The sequence below is a fragment of the Malaclemys terrapin genome, chromosome 19 (genome assembly GCF_027887155.1).
Source record: "Malaclemys terrapin pileata isolate rMalTer1 chromosome 19, rMalTer1.hap1, whole genome shotgun sequence".
NCBI classification, from domain to species: domain Eukaryota; kingdom Metazoa; phylum Chordata; order Testudines; family Emydidae; genus Malaclemys; species Malaclemys terrapin.
In genome coordinates this window covers 14,611,885-14,633,292 of record NC_071523.1, presented here as the reverse complement: position 1 = coordinate 14,633,292, position 21,408 = coordinate 14,611,885, and the positions used below count along the sequence as shown (strand labels likewise).

The 21,408-nt window shown below is 45.7% G+C and overlaps 1 protein-coding gene across 2 annotated transcripts in view; it reads right to left on the bottom strand.

Moving 5' to 3' along the window:
- Window positions 1–21,408, bottom strand: part of LOC128826236 (tyrosine-protein phosphatase non-receptor type 11-like) — an 82,494-nt gene that overhangs the window by 23,315 nt on the left and 37,771 nt on the right. For both annotated transcript variants that reach the window (XM_054009431.1, XM_054009433.1), the window contains exon 2: window positions 6,011–6,133. In XM_054009431.1, coding sequence (XP_053865406.1) covers window positions 6,011–6,133 — 123 coding nt within the window. The remainder of the gene's footprint in view (window positions 1–6,010; window positions 6,134–21,408) is intronic.

The window sequence follows — 21,408 nt, the reverse complement described above, 5'->3', positions numbered from 1 at the left end:
CTGGTTTCTAATCCCAGCTCCGACACAGACATTGTTTGTGACCTTGGGCACGTCTCTCGGTTCCCTAGCAGTTAAATGAAAATGACTCTCTGTCTGGCTTATTTAGACTGTCAACTCTTTGAAGCTGGGACTGTGTCTTACCAAGCATATGTATATTGTGTTCTCGGATGGGACCTCTAGGTGCTAACATACAACTGCAAGGACAATAGCTTTTTTACAGACGTTTTCGCAAGATTTCTTGAATTCCTCTTTCAGCGCCTTTCCTCCTCATTGTATCTATACTCTTGCAAACAAACAATATCTCCTCAGTAACACAGTTTGATTTGAACCCTGCAGTGTGTATATGCAATTCATAGGATAGAATCCCAAATTCTGTCTCTTTGGTTACAGATTGAAGCATCCAAATACCAGCTGGAGTGTACTTTTACTACCTTTTGCAGGGAGGAAGTGGGAACAACCTATAAAATCCAGTGTCTAGCTAACAATCACAGTGTCCTACAGAAGTATTAATAGGGACATCACTAGAGAAGCACTCTAGCAAGATTTTATTACCCAGAAGCATTTTCTATTGGATGCAGCAAACCTAGATAAGATCTGTTCCCATAAAATGTGACCTATTTACCAAGTTAATAGGATCTCTATTAGGTGCTTTTAACAGATTTGTGTTACGCTATGGCCCAAGGCCAGCCGCATCTCAGGAAACTTTCAAAATACTGTTTCCCCTTGTTTAAAGTTATTTACAGAGAGCTAGCTGATTCTGTAAATGGACCCTTGCTTTTCTCAGAAGTGATTCTAAATATTTAGATGCTTCAAAAGGCCAGAGACCCGGCTAGAAGCACCCACTACAGTTCCCACATGAGAACAGAGGAGGCCTAGTACATACAGTCCAGGGTTCTCCCTGCTTCTCTCAAGTAACCTCCATCATATCACCCCTGGTATAAAAGGCTAGTTCTGATAAGAGCCAGTACTGAGCTTTATAAGATTGGGTACCAAAACCCTAATTAGCATCCAGTCCTTCCTTTGAACCGATAAGAGAGAGTTGTGATTAAGTGCGAAGTGAAAACAGACTTAACGTTTACGGTATTTTTAGAACATCTTTTAATCGAGAATGTAATATGCAAATACCCTCTATGCAAATCAACTCTAAGATAACTGGCTGAACAACCTCTGATGTCACCGTTCCACACCGCCCGCCCTCACATTTTCTGTAACTGGCCTTCAAACCAAATTAAGTTTTACAAACCTGTGAAAGTTTAACAATCTCTCCCAAAGTGCCCCATTGTTCCCCAAGATCCTGGTCTAGACTGGCTTTGTGTGCCACTGTAATAAAACAGGAAGGATTGGCTTGTTGCCAGGTCCCTGTGAAAAGCTTCCACTTCTCATAACCCACATGAGCCAGTCCCTGAATAGGTAATTCAGCACTAAGTAACCCACTGATGTGTGCACAGTCACCTTGTTAGTGTATCTAGTTGCTACTGGAATAGATAACAGATCAGGATCACATTGGGCTAGACACTCTACAGACACAATAAGATAATATACAACGGTTTCTCGTGAGTTATCTCCCCCTTAATCTGAGTATTAGAGTCACTGCTGCATTTCTTCAGCTAAAGTTGCAAGACCCTTTCTGCTCTATGCTGAATCAAATATTTATGCATAGCTATTATTAAATGTGTTCTGTTAGCACTGCTGAAGTGCACAGAGCTTGAGACAGACTCCGTTAACAAAAGGCTCAGTGCTCACAGACCCATGTCAAAAATAAAGACTGCTCAAGAAAACAAACTTCTCCCGACACTGGAATATGAGGGGCTTGCAATATCCCAAGTGTGGCAACGTGTTATACTAACTAGCTGAAAACTATCCCAAGAGGGGCGGAAGGAAGAAAGAACTGAGAGATGGAGCCATGGAAGGTTGTTTTTGAATTTGTCTCCATTCAGATTTTTCACTGGTTTGGAAAGAACTAACCTGACTCACTCAGAAGTTACCTGATTTTCCAAATAAGTACAAAGAAGATAAAGAGGGTATCACTCCATTTCCAACCCAACACAGAGTAATTGCTGCAGAGACAGAAGCAAATCTTCCTCTCTCTACGCAGCCTGGCTTCAGTGGGAAGAGGCATTCAAGGGATGCGGACAGAGGCTGCTGCATCTTTTGTCGAAGGCTTCTGAGGTTCTGCAAAACAGCTGCTAGCCTCTCGAAAGAGACTTATCTGGAGATCCATGAACATGTGGATCCCTCTGTTTGGGGTCTGGTCAGCCAGAGCTACATCTAACATCTCTCCTGGGCCCACATCCCCTCTCTCACAAAGGGAGCTGCCTTTTCACACATTCTTGGAGAAGCTGAAGGTGGAAGGCTAGGTTGCTTTCTGAAAAAGTACTTTCTGCTCCTGACTTTTCAGACCCATTTGGTTCTTCGAAGAACATGCTGGGCAACATGATTGGTTGGAACTCAGATAATCTAATGCTACTCGTTCTGTACACTGATCTATGCTTTATAGTTCCAGTTCATGAAAGCACACACTTACATGGCATCAGTTTCAATGGGACACAAGCACGTGCAGAACTGCTTTCTTGACTCATGAAATGTGTGCAAGAGGAGATCCCATACATCATGCACACGGCCCCATGTGTGTGACAAAGCCAGCATTTAAAGGCAGTCACCAGAAATGAGAAGGGAGCTAAGGTGGGAAGATTTTAGATGACAGTATGTTGTCAAAGGTAAGATAATCAGGGAGAAAGATTTTTTTCCATCGCTTAAGCATCCGACACTTCAGATATGACACCTGGGTTGCAAAAATCAAATGCACCAACTTAGAGGCACTTTCCTGGAAACATTTAAGTGTCACAGCCATTGCTGATTTCATACTTTGTGTGCGAGGTTGGTTCAGAATTTCCATTGAATCAAAATGTGTCAGTGGGTTGTGGCCACACAATTGATAAATATTAAGACTTCAAGGTAAACTTTGTGTTTTGTGCTTGACACAGACCTTGCTGGCCATGGGCGAGGGACATTTGATTTGGGTTGAGCTACCCACAGTTTTTTTTTTAAGTCCATATTTATGCTGTGGTAACACCTAGAGACCAGCCAGCTCAAGACTCCATTGGGCTACAAACAGTAACCGAGCATCCTGGTTCCCAAAGGGTAGTGGGAAAGCACCTACACTCTTAGCACATACAATAACTGACCCCTGAAGTAAAATCATCATGGATCAGACTAAATGGTAACACAAGCATCATCTTCCTCTAGAAAAATGTTCCAGGTACTCCCCTGAAATCACAAATCACCCTCCTCTCCCTCTGCTGCCCCCCCTCCCCACACACCTGCAAGAACAAGGAACAGAGACTTCCTTACACAAGAGATCTGGGAAGCTTTGGCTAGCAGCGGCAGGAGGTCACTGACATTTTAACCCTTCCATCACAGCATGCGCCAGGAGCAGAACAGACGGGATTGCAGATTTAAGGGCAGTTTGCATCATCATCAGTCGTGTTGCCCAGGGTAGTGCCGAAGGGCCAGCTAAGAACGGAGCCCCGGCAAGGCACTGGAATGGCAGGCGTGTGTGGGCAGAGTGCTGGAAAGGAAAGCTTGTGCAGGCAGATGCCGCTTCTCACACACTATACCTGTCTCTACCGAGATGCCGTCAGTGGCTCACTTTGAAAACGGACAAAAACACTGACTCACAAAAAAAGAAATTCAAAGAAAAAAGGCATTAGCATCACCCAGAGCCAAACCCAGTCTTACGCTTCTTCTCTCCCAGTGATCAGCTTGTTCAAGGCAGCTCTGTGTGACTAACTCTATTTTCCATTCTAATTAGAAACACTTCCTGTCGCTTATTAACCCAACAGCTTCTGATTGCAAAGATTACCTGCAGCATAAGCAATTAAAGTCTGATGCTGAAACTCTCTAGCCTGCTGAAAAGTTAGCCACGTTCCTTCCCAGGGCCCTCTGCATTACTGCTCTATGGTCAGAAAAGTCAGGGGCCCTGCCCAGCTTGTTAACAGATCAATTGTTGCTTGCTTTATAGAGCAACAAAGGCAAAAACCCTCTCTCACTGTGGCCAAGAAACTAGTTGCCCTTTGTAGATCAGCATGAATGGGGATATTTTGGGTTCCAGCATCAGAGAGAGGAATGAGGGGGGGTGGAACGTGGGGAGGAGGAGCGAGATTTTATTTTGGGGCAACAGCAAAAGTGAAAATTCACTTGAAATATTCAAAACACTATTAAAACCTGCAAGTGGCTACCAAAAGCCAGGGCATTGGGGGAGGGGATACAGACACTCCAATTAACAAGTTATGCTACATCCTGTAACACTGCAATACCCTGCCAGATCGGGGGAAAAATAAAAATAAAACCAACCAATATATTGCTGCATGGGGTTACTTTAAACCAAGTATATGGTAATGACTTGTAAACCTAAGTTAACAGCCACTGAAAAAACAACAAACGACTAAAATAACCTCAGAAGAGGCTTGCATGGGGGCAGGGACCCTGTTTTATCGGTAAGGCTTCAGGTAGGTATGGCATAGGAGGGGTTAAAGCTACCCCTGGAATACACCAACTTCCCCTTTTAGCCTCACGGACCCAGGGAGTCAACTTTATTCTTTGCATTATCAGATAGATAAGACGACAAAAAATATCACAATGCCACTAAGCAAATCCACAGTACGGCCACACCTTGAATACTGCGTGCAGTTCTGGTCACCTCGCAGAGAAGGGCAACAAAAATGATTAAGGGTATGGAACAGCTTCCATATGAGCAGAGATTAAAAACACGGACTATCCAGCTTGGAAAAGAGATGACTAAGGGGGGATATTATAGAGATTTATAAGATCATACATGGTGTGGAGAAAGTGAAGTGTTATTTACCTCTTCACAACACAAGAAACAGGGGGTCACCGAATGATTAATAGGCAGCAGGATTAAAACAAAAGGAAGTACTTCACAGAATGCAGTCAACCTGTGAAATGTTGTGAAGGTCAAAACTAACTGGATTAAAAAAAGAATTAGATAAATTCATGCAGGATAGGTCCATCAATGGCTATTAGCCAAGATGGTAAGAGATGGAATCCCATGCTCTCAGTGCCCCTAGACTTCTGACTGACAGATGCTGGGACTGGATGACAGGGGATGGATCACTTGATGATTGCCTTCTTCTGGTCATTCTCTCGGGGGCACCTGGCATTGGCTACTGTCAGAAAACAGGAGACTTGCCTAGATGGACCTCTGGTCTGACCCAGTGGGGCCATTCTTATGTTCATCTTCATTGTAACTTTCACATCAGTGGAGTCCCATCAGGCACAAATGGAACGCGATCCACTGTTTCCTGGAAGGCCACATTCCAAAGCCAAATCACCATAATTACAAGATTTGTTTCTATAATGGCTTTGGGCATTGACAATGAGACACACTGACCCAGTTTTCAAGGGCAAAGCCCATTTTTAATGGAAGTTGCCTTGGGATCTTGTCCATGCGGAGCAGACAGGACCTGGGTTTTCACAGGTCTCGTTCAAAAAGCCGACCCAACATGAATGGTACTCAAGTTTAACCTGGAACAACGAAGGGATCATTCAGCGGTGCCAGGATTTAATGCTGTGTTGCTCGGGTGCTGAGGGATTCAAAGCTGACATTCAGAGGACTAGCCTGTCTCTTGCACTTAAAGCCCTCAATTATCAGCATTCGCACCTAAACACAGAACCCTGCCGGTGCTCTATTATGCACACTCGACAGGGATCAACAAGTTGGCCCAGTGTGCGCACAACCCCCTACGAGCCAAAGCTTGTGGCAGTCAGCGGAAAGACGTCCATTGACTTGAACAAGATTGGGATCAGGCCCACGTACCGGTACCTGGGTGCAGCAGACAGCTCCCCCTCCCCCCCTCCCTTCCCCTATCTGCAGGAGCATTCATCAGGAATTTGCCAATTAACCAAATGTCTGCAAGAGTGCATGCCTGAAAATTTAGGCCAATGCCTATAGCTGCCCCAGTGCAATGCTCCCCTGCCCCCATTTTCATACCTGACGGAGAGAGTGAAATCTCCTGGATTGCTTTTACTAGGCCGGGCCAGAAAACTCCCATGGACGCCTCTCGTCAGGAGCAACTTCTCTGCTTCTATTCCGTTGATGTTGGGGTGAAACCACCTACAACGAAAATGTGGGGTGTGAAAAGAAATACACATTAGGTACCATCCAGTCATCAACATCTCCTCCACCGGGGTGTTCATATTGGCTTCTGTTCACAGATTAGGCCAGGTAGGAGAACTTGGGACCCACTTGAAAGCGATGGGTCTTTCCATTCCACCCAGTTACAATTCTCACAGATACAAGCTGGGCCCTAGGACAGTGGGGGGCAAAGAACCATCCTTTGCAGACATTTGCATTTCAACGGCTCTGCCCCAACCCTTCTTCCCCCGATTAGTTTGGGTGGGATCTCAGAACGGCAGTTCCCATCCCTCTCTCCTCCCTATCGGCGCAGACACAGAAGACTGGAAATATACGCATTAGCTGGGGGAAGGGTACAGTGTTTCTTTCTAACTTCCAAATAGCAAGACCTAAAAAAACCCTCTCTACCATCAATAACCAGTGGGAAGCTGAAGGAAATGAACCCGAGTGCTTAGAAGAGGACAGTAGGGTTCTGAAAATGGGGGGGGGAGGGCGCGCAATCACATACAGATGCTCTATAGAGGAGATGGACAAACTATGGCCAGCGGGACCATCCTACCTGGCCCTTGAGCTCCCAGCTGGGGAGGCTAGCCCCCGGCTGTCTCCCCTCCCTCGCAGCCTCAGCTCGCCGTGCCGCCAGCGCTCTGGGTGGTGGGGCTGTGAGTGCCTGCCGGGCAGTGTGGCTGTGAGAGCCACCAGCCTGCTCTAGACTGCGCGGTGGCGTGGCTGGCTCTGGCTGGGCGGCGCGACTACCAGTCCTGGTGCTCTGAGCAGCACGGTAAGGGGGTGGGGGTGGGATTGGAAAAGGGGCAGGGAGTCCCGGGGGGCCTGTCAGGGGGTGGGGATGTGGATAGGGGTCAGGGCAGTCAGGGGACAGGGCGGGTTGGATAGGGGATGGGGTGGTTAGGTGCGGGGGGTCCCGGGAGGGGGCAGTCAGGGGACAAGGAGCAGGGGGATTGGATGGGTTGGGGGGCAGTCAGGGGGCGGGGGCCAGGCTGTTTGGGGAGGCACAGCCACAGGCCAAAAAAAGTTTGCCCACCCTGCTCTATACCCTTACAGACCAAACAACGGCAAATGAAAAATCAAACCACATCTCCTATGCCACTCCCCCAGCAACAACAGGGTTTTTTCTTTAGCACAAGGTGGTGCTAAAGAAAAAATAGGGAAAATAACAGTTCTAGGTTTAGTCCTAACACATGGGGGCCCTATGAAAGCAGTTAAGAAGCAGGCCAAAGACTGTTGCCTTCAGTCAGTTTGGCCCAACGTATGACAGGCCCATTTGTGGTATTCATTTAAGGGTTTGTGTGGGTGTCTTAAGACGGAAAAAAAAAGGGGGGTGAAAAAAAACCAAAACCAAAATAGCACAAAAACACCAAAGCTCTAATGTTACCTTGTAGCCACAGATCCTGAGCAAGAAGCAGAGGATCAGACCTTCAGAGTTTTCTACTCCGATTCTGCTGCCCGAGTGGTAGTGGTTAGAGAGAGGGTAGAGGGCCCTCCCCATCTGGGTCTGCTGCCAGATCAGGGAAGAAGGAGAGGGGAGCCTGTGATGTACTAAGGCTGCACAGAGCCCTCATGAAAGGAGGGGATTTTTAAAGGGAAAAAAGCAAGTGCTAACTAGGCCAATGAGCAGGGTTGCCCCCATTCATCCCTGTTTTGAGGGAGCAGTCCCAGATGAAATGGCTCAGAGGTCCCAGTTGTTTGCACCCCAGATTCAGCAACCCTACTCATGAGCTTAGTCGAGGCCCTGGCCAGTGAGGCGATGTGTTTAACAACAGCATTAACCACATGGTGGGTGGACACAAGTCAGGTTTAGACCTGCGTTGGCCACAAGTTTTGTTAGAGCTGCAGTGCGGCCAGTGCCCCGGAGAGAACCCAATTTTCCAGGTGACAATACTACACCTGTTCCTAGAGAGTATCAGACTAACTCAAGAGGCACAATTTGCGTTACAGCTGCTGTCAGGGACTCAACAGGCCAAGGAGACAGAGCTACCCTTACACCTCCAGGAGAGGGTCGAGATACATTGGCAGGGCATTATGGGGGAAGCTGCCCTGCCACTGCCTGTGTGAGGGAGCCCCCGGGGGCCTAATTTTAACACCCCTTTTAAAGTGTGTGAGTGACCCATTGGCCAGTACGTGTCCCGCTATGCACAACCCACAGAGGATACGGGTCTGGTAAAGCATGGAGACTATTAAAAACTAGCCCAGTCCTCAGCATCAGATGATAAAGAAAGCAGAGAACACAGCAGGATGCGGGAAGCTGTTTTGAGTGCTATTCAGAAGTGCCACTGGTGTCAGGGTATGTAGATCATAGGGAGTACCAGTGAAGAAGGGTTGGTAAAAAGGAGACTACTTATGCACAGGGGACAAGGTTTCATCATCATTTAGATTATTTTAAATTTCATCTCAGGTTCAGTGTCAAGTCATCTACTGACCTCAATTCTCATGGTATCAATCAGTACCAAAATCCCTTGATGGAACTACAAGTCACTGGTGCTTCCCCCAGCCCAGCACAAGATAAAGCCTTATCTACACGAGAGCAAAGATTTTTCCGGAAGTGACCATTTTTGGGTGCTCAGTTCAACACTCCTTAAATAGGGCTTGATTGTCTGAACGCACTGAACCTGCGTTCTGAAAAACGAGGCCCCTTTAAAAGCATCTCAAGTTGCACATCTAAAAACAAAATTAGTCACTAATATCTTGACCTAGCATATTAATACGTATTAGTTACAAGGTCTTAGCTAGCAAGCTCTAATACACCTTTAAGCAGGTGAGTTGCTAGAATACTCCCTGCATTCATCTTAAACGACTGCTAACTACACAGTAACGTGAAGCGGTGTCCTTCAAGGGTTTGCTGTCACAGTAGACGACAAGAGCAAATACAGAGTTACGAACTGACCAGTCAATCATCCCCCTCATCTGGAACCAGAAGTACACAATCAGGCAGCAGAGACAAATAAAAACAAATACGATACAACACAGTACTGTGTTAAACGTAAACTAGTAAAAAAATAAAGGAAAATTTAAAAAAAGGATTTGACAAGTAAGGAAACTGTTTCGTTTACATTAAGATGGTTAAAAGCAGCATTTTTCTTCTGCATAGCAACGTTTCACACTGTATTAAGCCAATGTTCAGTTGTAAACTTTTGAAAGAACCATCATGTTTTGTTCAGAGTTACGAACAACCTCCATTCCCGAGGTGTTCGTAATTCTGAAGTTCTACTGCACTGCACTCAGGCTCCCCTTCCACTGACAATGGACAATCTCGGAAGAGACCTCACTTGGGCGGAGAGATTTGCACTACTCCTCTAAACAAAGTGACTCCAAAACACAAGACCTCATTCTCAAATCAACCATTTAAAGTGAAATTGGGGTCTTCACAAGAAGGGCAAATCTGGGGACATTTAATAAGTTAGTTTATATGTAGGGCGCTAAGCCAGATAAACCTCACAAACCTCCTGTCTGGCAGGAAATCATCATCATCTCCATTTCACTGATGGGGAAAGTGAAGGACAGAGAAATGTCTTGCCCCTGTGTTTGTGTGCGCGTGCACGAGACACACACGTGCACACAGAAAAAATTAAAATGAATGTAACATTTGCTCAACAATTAGGGCTATTTCTCCCCTGACTGAAATGCTCTTTTGGAAAGGGGGGAAGGGGGGAAGTTACATTGTAACTGGTCCAAAAAAACACGTTGAAAACAGGGAGTGGAGGCCAGAATCGGAACAGTTTTAGAACCTCAAACTTCTGAGACCGCAAGCAGCAACTCCCCTTTTATTATACTGCCATGGGCAGAAGCCAAGTACTTAGTATTCTATAAAGCTGCTACAGCCAGAACAACAAATGGCTCTAATGGAGTTTAATGGAGCTCGGGGACAAGGCAAAGTTGCGAAATGTCATGGATAGTGTTTTAGCTGAGTGCCTAATGACAAAGATGAGCTGTGAGCGTTGGGCATGATTTCTTCTCTAGCTAAATGCATCACAGGTAACTCTGGGCTACACGACTTTACATGCATATAAACAGTCCCTACCAGGCCTGACACCCATGAACCTAAGTGTGTTCTGATACCATCCTAGTATCCAAGAGATCAGAACTTCAGGGAATGCAGAGGTCAGGATCGGGATATGGGTGTGATGTGTGGTCATACTGCCAGTATTTCATGTTTCACACACACCCACACCCCTACCTACAAAGACAAGGAGTCCAGTGGCACCTTAAAGACTTACAGATTTATTTGGGCATAAGCTTTCGTGGGTAAAAAAAAAAAAAAAAAAACCACTTCTGCAGAAAGCTTATGCCCAAATAAATCTGTTAGTCTTTAACGTGCCATCGGACTCCTTGTTGTTTTTGTGGATACAGACTAACGCGGCTACCCCTGATACTTGACACCTACAAAGGTCTCTGTATCCCATGATTAATATTTAAATGCTAGCAGGTTCTTGGCTAGAGCCATATTTTTGATGTCACAAACCAGGGCACCTGTATTAAGGTGGTCACGGACAGCAGGAGGAACAGAGATGCTGTGAGAGCCTGTTGAGTTAAGGGCAGGAAAGGGTCTCATTGTTATGGGGGAATGGCAGGATGGTGGCTCAGGGGCAGAGAGATGCCCAGTATCCTCTAGTTTTCCAGTCTCTTCCTCCGCCCCGTATCAACTTAGCTTCCCTGGGCCCACTGCAATGTTCATTAGCACCTGTTTCTTTGGCTACTGATTCTCAGTGCACTATGGCAAAGAAATGTGGGCCTTTCACATGCACACCCAAAACTGGAACAAGGCCATCAGGAACAGAGGACGAGATGGCGCCTGAAGGGGTCAGGTTTGGGGCTTGTCAACTTGGGTGACATCTCTCAAAAGCTAAGCAGAACCTAAAAAGCCAAGATGCTTCCCTACTGCTTGGAAAGAAGTCAATACAAACATCCAGGCACACACCCCGCTGTGTTTAGTGAGCACGAAGCATGAAACCTAGGTGGTCCTCATAAACAGAGGCAGGAAAGGCCAACTTCCGAGTTCAGTAGTGGAAGAATCTCTTCCAAACATTAGTAGGTTTACAGACCCTCACTGGGTGCTAAGAGAAAAAACAAAGCCTCCCCCGGAGGTCTCTCCTTCTGAAGGTTACGTGCAGAAGGGAATGATTTGCTGAGAACTGCCTTGGGATAGTTCTCTGGCCCAGAAATGCAGCTAACTGCAGACTCACCGCACGAAATCGACTGTTTCAAGTACAGATGGTTATCACAAGGGTATCCCCACTCGGTAGTTCCCTTTCCTAAATGCAAAGTCTTTGTGAAGGACACTCTGCACGTGTATGAATAGCTGTGCAAAAACTGAGGGCTCACTGGTTCAGTTCAAATACACATTCCAAACCAAACCTTTGACAGGGCTGAAACAAATGCAGGTGACTTAATTCCCAGCTATCCACCCAATTTGGGGGGGGGGGGCGGTCTTTAATTTTCGGGTTCAAGGTTGTCCCAGAAGGCCAATAACCTCTGCCCTGACAGGAAGCAAGAAGTATTTGAATGAAGTCTTGAAAGAAAGCTGCTTCTAGGGAGATCCCCAGCTTCATCTGACAACACCAGAAGTTACCGTAGTTTCTTTTTCCCCAAAATGACCCATTATTGGTGCAGGACTGGCTAGTGAACCTTGCATGCAGCCCATGAGGGCTAAAAATGGGAAAGTCACAGCTTCCCAACAGAAGAGGAGATTTCCCTCTACAACTTGAGACAGTGGATTTAAAAAACAGAACAAAAGCCAATAACTAAAAAGGTAATTCATTCAAGCGTTCTTTAATTATGAATATAGATCGATCTCTCTGAGACACACACTCACACTCTCTCCCCCCTTTGGGAAGGAAAGCACAAGATGAAAGTATGACTAGCGGAACATTCTTCAAGTAGGTCCATTGTTTTAGTGAACATGAATTGCATAAGTGACCCACTGTAAAATAAAACATGCGGTGCAACTATTCAATTGTTTTTGCTTTTGTGGAACTGGGTCAGCCTTAAGAGACTTTGATCTCCGTTTTCATTTAAAGTAACAACCATCATTTTTGTATCTGGAGCTGAAATCTTCTCTAGACAAGTTGACTTTTCTACAAAGAAATGGAAGATTTCCTCCATGGTTCACTCGAACCAAAAATACAATTTAAAATAAAAAAATAAAATAAATAAAAAACAAGCACTTTTCAGGAACCCAAAGATCAACAATGGAAGCTGCCCCAGGAAATTTGTAAAACAAGACAGGAAACGAGACAAGTTAAACAGCACAAGAGCCAGACTCCCAGAAGGAAGTTACTCAGGCCTTTCTGCAGGGAAGAAGGCTATGAAAGCCTGATTCAGTTTGGACAGGAATTGACACAGTAATGCAGCGAGAGATGCTCTCTGTTTAAATGTAAAGCCAGGCTGACTAATGCTCCAGCCCTCAGTCAAAAGGAGAAAGAGGTTTGACAACCACAAAAATGCCAGAAAGCCCTCTGTGAAAACCTGGAATGACTAACCACCTGGTGAACACGAGACAACCCAGACAACCCACATGATACATGCAACACTTTCCCTTGAGGCAACACAGCTGAGTCTCAACTGCTCTTGTGAGGTCAGGATCTTACTAGCTCTTTCTCCTGCACAGACTACGTCTACACTAGCCCTTTTCCCGAGGCCTTGTTCGCACCTGGGACTAGCCCCAATTCAGCTAGGGGTGGACCACCACCTATGTAGCTGCACACGGGCTGACCCTAAGTCTAGACAGGGCCGGCTCCAGCCACCAGCCGACCAAGCACGTGCTTGAGGCGGCACCTTGTAAGGGGTGGCCAATCTTCGGGTGGTGGGGCAGCGCTCGGGGGTTTGTTTGTTTGGTTCTGTGGGGCAGCGCTCAAGGTTTTTTGTTTTTGTTTGTTTTGGCGGGGCAGGGCGGCGCTCGGGGGGGGGAGGTTGTTTCGGCGGGGCAGGGCGGCACGATGCTTGGGGGGGTTGTTACGGCGGAGCGGTGCATTTTAAAAAAATGTGGGGGGGGGGCCTTGGGGCGGCAAAAAAGTTAGAGCCGGCCCTGAGTCTAGACAAGGGCCAACTGGAGCTTGCAATCACTGAACTGGTTAGGGCTTACCCCAGTTACAGGTAGGAGCAAGCCTTAAATTGGTACAAACCCCAGGATTTACCCTACTCATAAATGAGGATAAACCCCAATTAGTTCAATTGCTTCAAACCCTGCCTTAGCAGCGCTGCATTGAAGCCGCTGAGGCCAGGTCTACACTACAAAGTTAGATTGACAGAAGCTGCCTTGTGTTGACCTAGTTGTGCACGTGTTTGCACTTAAACGTGACTCCCACCAACACGAGTTCTCCATTATGCCAACATAGTAACGCCACCTGCCTGTGCGGTGTCGAGCCCGGTCAATGCACTGAGGTTGACGCAGCATCAGTGCAGACACTGCATTCTCTCTCTCGACCCCATCAGTCCTCCAGCCGCTGCACCATAATGCCCAGCGCTGACTCCTATGGTCACAATTGTGAACTCCACTGCCCCAGGGTGACAGAACACCCCCCGTGACGCAAAAAATAGTTCGCCCCCTTTCCGAGACACCCAGCGCAGAACATTTCCTGCAGCCCTAGTGATGGGAAAGCAGAAGTGTTAAGACTAAGGCTGCCAGGAACAAAAAAAAAAAAATGAAATTTACATCTTGCTCAGAAGGGAAATCTCACAGCTACATATGCTGACTCAGCCATGCGTGCACATAGCCCTCCCTTGCGCACACAATCCTCCCTCAATGCACCAATCAGACCATCTACCCCCATGACAGCTAGGATCACACGCAGAAAGCTGGTAGTCATTGATAAAGGGTTGAGGAAAAAGCATCATGTTTTTGGATTCATGCTCATGAGATTCACCACAATGCACAGGAACCAGCACACAGCATATGCCCCACTTAAGCCCTCCAGTTAAAGCCTGTAGACAGGCTGCAGCATAGCTGAATTCGAATGACAGTTTCAGGAAGTTATGGAGGGGCCAGACAAAGGTGGGGTGGAGAGGAAAGAGGTCAGAAATCAGACTGTTAATTCCTAATAGCAGAAGACATTAACACTCTATAATTGTTAAAACACAAGTTGTCTATTTTGACATGTGATGTTGACAAAATGAATATCCTTAAATCAAACCAAGTTCTCAAACAGCCTTTTTTGTTGTTGATGATTTGTTTTTAAATCTTTGCCTATCTGCAAATTTCAATTATCGACGGAAATATTTTGTCAGCTTGTGTGTGGTGAAATCCACATTTACCAGTAAAAATCTACTCCTTCCAAGCCTACCTACAGGGAAATTTGGGGTTGAACTTGAGCTGGTAACAAGTTAAAAGCAGAGTTGCCAGGTTTTCCCACAGTTATTTTAACTCGAGTCAGCTCACCTCCAGCGAAGACATACTCTAACTCTGGCACTAACAAAAGACTGAAAAACTTACTTTTATTGAACTATGTTGTGGCAATAATATACAAGTTCTAAGTCAGCAAGCTCTCATCTGGAGGGAGGAGAAAAAAACAACAACGATCAAAAAAAAAAAAATGCTGACATAGACAAAGCTTTTTTTTATTATTAAATAGCCCTGTGGAGGTCTGGAGACCATGCTGAAATAGCTGCATACTCTAAATGGTTTCCAAGAATCAATGTTATTTAAAAATCTATTTTGCAAAGAAAGGGAACTTGGAAAACCATATGTATCCAGGTTGAAGTCTTCAACGCTGCTCAAAGGGGTTTGGATGCCCATTTCCCATTAAAACGGGATTTAAAATCCCACTCTATTTTAACTTGCCTACAAATGGTGGCGTTTGCAGTTTTTGTTGCAGCTGTTTTGGTCCCAGGCCTTGAGAGAAACAAGGTGGGTGAGGGAACATTTTATTGGATCTACTTATTCTGGTGGAAGCAGCAAGATTTCGAGCTTCAAAGAGCAGTTCCTCAGGTCCGGAGAAGGTAACCAAAGTGTCCAAGCTAAACACAGGATGGGACAGATTGTTAAGCAGAAGGGAGTCACACGTGCTGTAGGAGACCACTTACAATGAAGTGGTGAATTAAGGGTTAGCAGGCAGGAGGGTGTGTTACAACAGCAATTGCCCACTTCATTTCACACGGTTTTACCTCACACTCTCACACAACTACACATGGCTTAGGCTCCCAGAACAGAGTTTAAGAGGGACATAAACTTTGTGTGCACCCCTCCAGACGCGATTTGCACCCAGATAAAAAGTGACTCTGGGAGACCCAGAGGAAAGCGCTGTCTTGTTGGGCCTGCTCCTGTGAGGAACAAAGTGCATCCTGTAAAGGGCTCAGCACCCGCAGTTCCCGTTGGGAACTGGGCAATGAAGGCATTCTTTCGTAGGGCTTGTCTACATCGGAAAGTGAATGTGGATTATGGTAGAGTGTGAATTTAAAGCTCTACAGCTGTTCCTAATAACTCCACTTGTGGACACTTATTCCAGAACAAAAATGCCTTGTTCCCACTGGGTTACTCTTAATGGGAACAAAGTACGCAAGCAATTCTATGTACAGAAAAGCCTTTAGGCCTTGTCTAGGCAGAGAAGTTGCACCACTAGAGTCTCGTTTACATGCGAGTTAGGTCAACATAGCTACGTTTAAAAAAAAAAAAAAAGCACACCCCAACCAAGGTCGCGATGTTGACCTAACCCCCAGTGCAGCTGCAGCTATATTGACAGACGAATGCTTCTGTCAACCTAGCTACCATTGCTCAGGGAGGTGAAGCCCCCACACCAAACAGAAAAACCCCTTCCATCAGCGCAGGCTGCATCTACATTACAGGGTTATGCAACACTACTAAGATGGCAGCGTCTCTGGAGTGCACACAAGGTTTAGTGTCCCCACACATGTCTTTTTCCCCCCTAATCAACTTTCCCCCAGGTCAGTATAGTGCCCAAAATATCTGGTGCTTTCCAAATGAAAAAAAAAAAACAAAAACACAACAACAACAACAACAAAAACCAAACCCTCACAACCAGGAGGTTTTTTAAACAATAAATGCTGGATTCTTTATTTCCTCTGTGTTTTGAGTCTTTAGGTCACATTTTCTAGCTTTTTTCCCCACAACCACAAGGGCGTGAAACTCCCCCCTCTTCCCCCCCCCCCCAATGAAAGCTGAGATTCTCAATTACTTGACTCCAGCAGCTGGGGCTTTAATATCAAATATTGCAAGACAAGGGATTAAAAATAAAATCCCTATCATGTCAAGTAGCAACACTGAACCGCTAATCAGTGTGGGAGAGCAAATAAGCAAGATGTTCGGGAAACAGAAGTCATCGTGAGTACACAACGCAGAGCAGCATGGAGGTCGTGTGTCATAGTTTGGGGTTTAAGACCTCTTGCACAAAGATTTGTTGATACAGAGATGGAAATAAGCAAGCAGTTTAATTCAGTATCATTGAGGGAGGCGTGGGATGTGTGGGTGTCACATTTGTTTTAGTATATTAAAGCTTAGTGTTTTAACAAAACTGGGCATTGACTGTACCGTAAATGCTGCGTTTGCTTTGAGATGTTTCCATACATGTAGATTAGTTGTTTCTCTCAATAGTATGGTAATAGCGGTTCTACATAAAAGCATGCCTGCATATAAAACATTTCCTAAACCTGATAAGACAAGTCTGCCTCCTTTGCTCTTTCTAGTCTGGTTCAATTCAAACCCCTGTCAGGAGAATAATTATACCAACCCTAGCCTAAAGGGAGTGTGTTAAACAAACACATCCAGCAAATAGGGTCAGTTTTACATACAGGTAAATATTTTCCATTTTCCCAAAGCAATCAGCATCCAGACAGCTAAGCATTCCATTGCACAGCACTTAAAGCATCCTTTAGGGAACAAGTCTTACAGAACTTAAGGGAAACAGAACATTTGGATTGAATTTTGAAACCAGCATCTCCAGTTCTATAGCAAGGATAATGTTGCTTTATCGTTCCACAGGATTTGAAAGTCATTTCTATAGAACTCTGTTTGTTCTAGACCTATCAATTCTATAGGGCTTTTCCACAAGGGATACCACATACATGTACGCAGAATAATGTATTACTTTAGGCTGGCAAATTATGTACTGATTTGATTTCAACAAAGTCATAGGTATGCTTGGAAGGATTCGATTTTTATTGATAAACGTTTGTAAACATGGATTTCACAAACCAAGGTGACATCGATACTCAACATTTACAGATAGGCAGAATATGCAAAATGTTGCTTGAGAACTTCTTGGATTATAATTCAAGGCAATTTACTTCATACATTTAGACACATGATGCTGCTGATGTGTTTTAACAGTTATAAACTATTAACTGTTTGAATCTCAACTTCGGTCATTAAGCCATTATGGTCTGACTCCCACCTCTCTGCAGTCTGACACATGCGCGCGCACACGCTTCCTGCAACGGTGGGAGTTTAAATAGTGAAAAGACAGAAAAAATGCTTTAAAATATCAATATTTTTCGATCAAAATTATTGAATTCTGCCGAGCCTGGTCCTAGAGATCAAGGTGCAAAAGGCCCACCACCAGATCAGTCCATCCAACTTTCTGCGCATCACAGGCCACTGACATCCCCCCAGCACCCACACACCAAATCCAATAACCAGAGTATTACAGCCCCCCGGAGACTAGACTATTTGCCACAGGCAGAGAATAGGCAGGAGTGAGGTACACCAATGCTTGAGGACCCCGGAAGTAGGCGACTATTGTTGACAAAACTGTACTGTAGACACGGCCTTAGCCAACTCACAAGAAAACTTTTTACAAGATGATTTTGAAAAAACAGTGTGGCTTGCTGCCTCTCCATAATCCCCCGGCCCTCTGGTCACTAGTACAGAGAGGGCACTTGGGTTTTTAAACAGTCTCACCTTCCTACCTTTGGCTCAGAGCTGGTCTTGATGACAAACAGGGAAGGACTCCAGTGACAAGTCCACACTAGTGCTCCCACTGGTACTAGATCAAGGGTGGTAGAATTCGCAGCACTGATGAAGGCTGGGTGGGCAGCACAGATTATAGTCCTGTGAAACATCACTACCAAGGTCCTCTGAATCTTGCTCCAAACAGACAGCAGTAAGGGGCTGATAAATGCGAGTTAAATATGCACACGCCACAAGAAAAAAAAATAAACAACTCATGAACAACTGGTTGAGACATCTTTGGGACAGTCACTAACTCCCAAGAAAGGGCAAAAACTTTAAAATTTGTTTTGCAATTCACTTGAGAATTCAGTCTCAACCCAACCGTAACACTTTGTCCTTCTACAGATCTTCCATCCCGGGATGTCAAAGTGCTCTACAATCTAATCAATTTCATCTCACAGCCCACCTGCGAGGCAGGAAAGCATTATTCCTCCCCTATCCCCACCAATTTTGAAGATAGGTGAGCAGATGCACAGAAAAGCAAAGGGACTTGCTCAAGATCAAACAAGTCTGTGGCAAAGCCAGGGACAGAACCCAGATCTCCTCATGCCCAGTGCTGTGGTTTTACCCCAAGACAATCTTTCAGTCAATTTCCCTTTCCAGCCTAGTTTGTTAGCAGGGTCAAAGCACATACTCCACTGTAGACAGCTAGGACATTACCTAGAGGCAAAGACTCTTATAATGACTAGCATTCTGCACTGAGCCTTTTATATACAGCTAAACCTCTATAATTGCACTCATGTTAATAATCAGCCAAAAACTTTCACACAATCACCCTGTGGAACTCATTGCCACAAGAGGTAACTGAGGCCAAGAGCTTAGCAGGATGCAAAAAAAGTGATTGGATAAAAAAGGAATATTTAAAACACACACCAGTAAGAATAAAAAGAAAAGCAAAAAGGGAATTTTAGAAGGGATATAAACGCTCATGCTTCAGGGCAGAAGTCACTCGCTCATTAACTGGGTCAGGATGGAAATTTCTCTGGGGACAAGTTATCTCCAAACTGCTTACTTCACGGTTTCTTCCACTTTCCTCTGAAGCTGAAAGGACTAGCCATGGCTGGAGATGGGATACTGGTCTACCTGGACCACAGGTCTGATCAGGTATGGCAAGTCCTATATTTGTAGAAGCCAGTCTACTCTGGTACCTTAGGGGGCTGCTGCAGATGCCCAGGTGTGTGCATATTTCCAGTTGCTAGCTGCACCCTGTAACCAGCGGTAGACTTTCCATCAGCCCGGTGACAAGAACTGTACAGATATTTTCCATGTAGTTTTGAAGTAGCTGGTTAGTGTACACACTCAAAAGGGACTTCCCCAGAGAAACACTGCTCAGTTACATGATGAGTCACTCCTGGGCAAAATGCTTCATACTGAGCCCTCTCCTCCCTCCCCATCTATATATGGTCAAGAAAAGGTTGCGTTAAACCCTTCCCCGCTGCCAGGTCCACAATGCATTGCTTAGCAATAGTGGTGTCCAACAGAACGGCCATTCGGATGAATGGGATAAAGGAGGTTAAAACATAAGTAACATGATTTAGTCATAACAAGCATCAAATAGCATTGAAAAAGCATGAGCCCTATTTGCCTTTTGGTCCTTTAACAGCAGCTATTGGGTTCACTCCAACAAATACCCAGCTTTTCTATAGCGCTTTTCATCAGTACATCTCAACATGCCTCTCAAAGGTGGTCAGTATTTTTATCCTCATTAGATCCCTGCAAACCAACCCCCACCCAACTACAAGTGTCACGTCCAGGCTGGGTTGGCTTTCCTCCTCCTACCAGCGGGTTCCCACTGCTGCTCCCACTCCTGTGAGCTGCCACCATCTCGCCGCGTGCGGTCCTGAATGAACGTGCCTGCCGAGGGATGGCAGCATCTCATCCCGCAGCGTGCAGAACACCGCATGGGGCACGGATGGCAGGAGGGGAGCACACAGCCACGCCAACCCCGGGCGAGGAGAGAGACGACAGTGACTCAGGGTCAGCGGGGAGCGTCAGGCTAAAAAACTATTCAACCCTCTCAAACTTGGGTCTGGGCTTTTAAAAAAAAAAAACCACCACAGGCCTGACAACTTGTAAAATGAGGATTGATGGGGAAACTGAGGTACAGAGGGGTGAAGCAACTTGCCCAAGCTCACCCAACAGGCCAATGGCAGAGCTGGGAATAGTACCCAGGTCTCCTAAACCCAGTAATCCAGCAGTGCTCTATCCATCAGGCCATACTCCCTCCCCCTTGTTTCTAGAAGCGAATCGCATCCTTATCTTGGTGAAAAGATGAGCTTACCCACCAATCGGTTCTCTGCTTCTAATGCAACCACCACCCTGATAGCGGAGAGTCATGTTCCACAAACTTAGCTGCCAGCCTTAGATTAGTCTCTTGGTGGGTTTTTTCTGTTTTTTTTAAATCAGGTGCTCTGTTTCTTATTGATCATTTCATGTATTTTACATGCTCCTGATCAAAGTCTAGTTGGGTGCTTAACTCCCGTAGGCTCCTTATTTTTGAAGGGGTGAACTGGGGAATGGAGGAGGGTAGGGCATGTTCCTCAAACCCCTAGTTTGGCTCAGCATGGGGTGGGAAGCGGGAGGGTTTGGCTGTGAAAACTGTGCCAAAGCCTCTCTCAGATAAGCTGCACGTCAGCTGAAAAAAAGTCACCATCCTCCTCCTTCCCAGACAGGTCCCAGAGATACAGCCAAAAGTACAGGAAAAAGGAAAAGCTGAAGTGAGGGTAACATGCTGTATAAAGAACCCAACCCACTCATTTAGGGAAGTGGGGACAGCAAATAACTGAAAGGGGAGGTTGATCCCGAAGCCAGTGACGTTCCTCTGAGCATAACTGGAGTCTTGTCTGTTTGGTGGGGAGGTTTGTCCACCATGGAGCTGCACTGCTGCAACTTATCCCAGTTTGAATCCAGGATAAGCCACTTCAGGTGCCCCCCTTAAAAACAAAAAAACAGTGCAACACATCTACCCTAGGGCTTTGCACGAGCACAGTTATACCAGTGCAAACAAACATCACCAGGGTGGAGAAGCCTTGAGAATCCAATTTGGTTCATAGTAAACAGCTTGCATAGATTTGGGCAGATTTTTCACACTCCCTACGTAATTAGAGCACAAAAGTGTTATGGAAAGCTCATACAACTTGCTCTCTTAAGTCACTTGGGCACATTTGAAAAACACCACCCTTCACATTACATGGCAGTTACGGGAACTCCGCTCCCGACTCCAGGAATACTTCTCATTTCTCTAGCACCTTCCACAGAGGGTCTCAAAGCACTTTAGAAACCGTAGCAGATTCAGGCTTACAACTTCGCTTCACAGTGGGGAAACTGAGGCACAGGTAGTTAA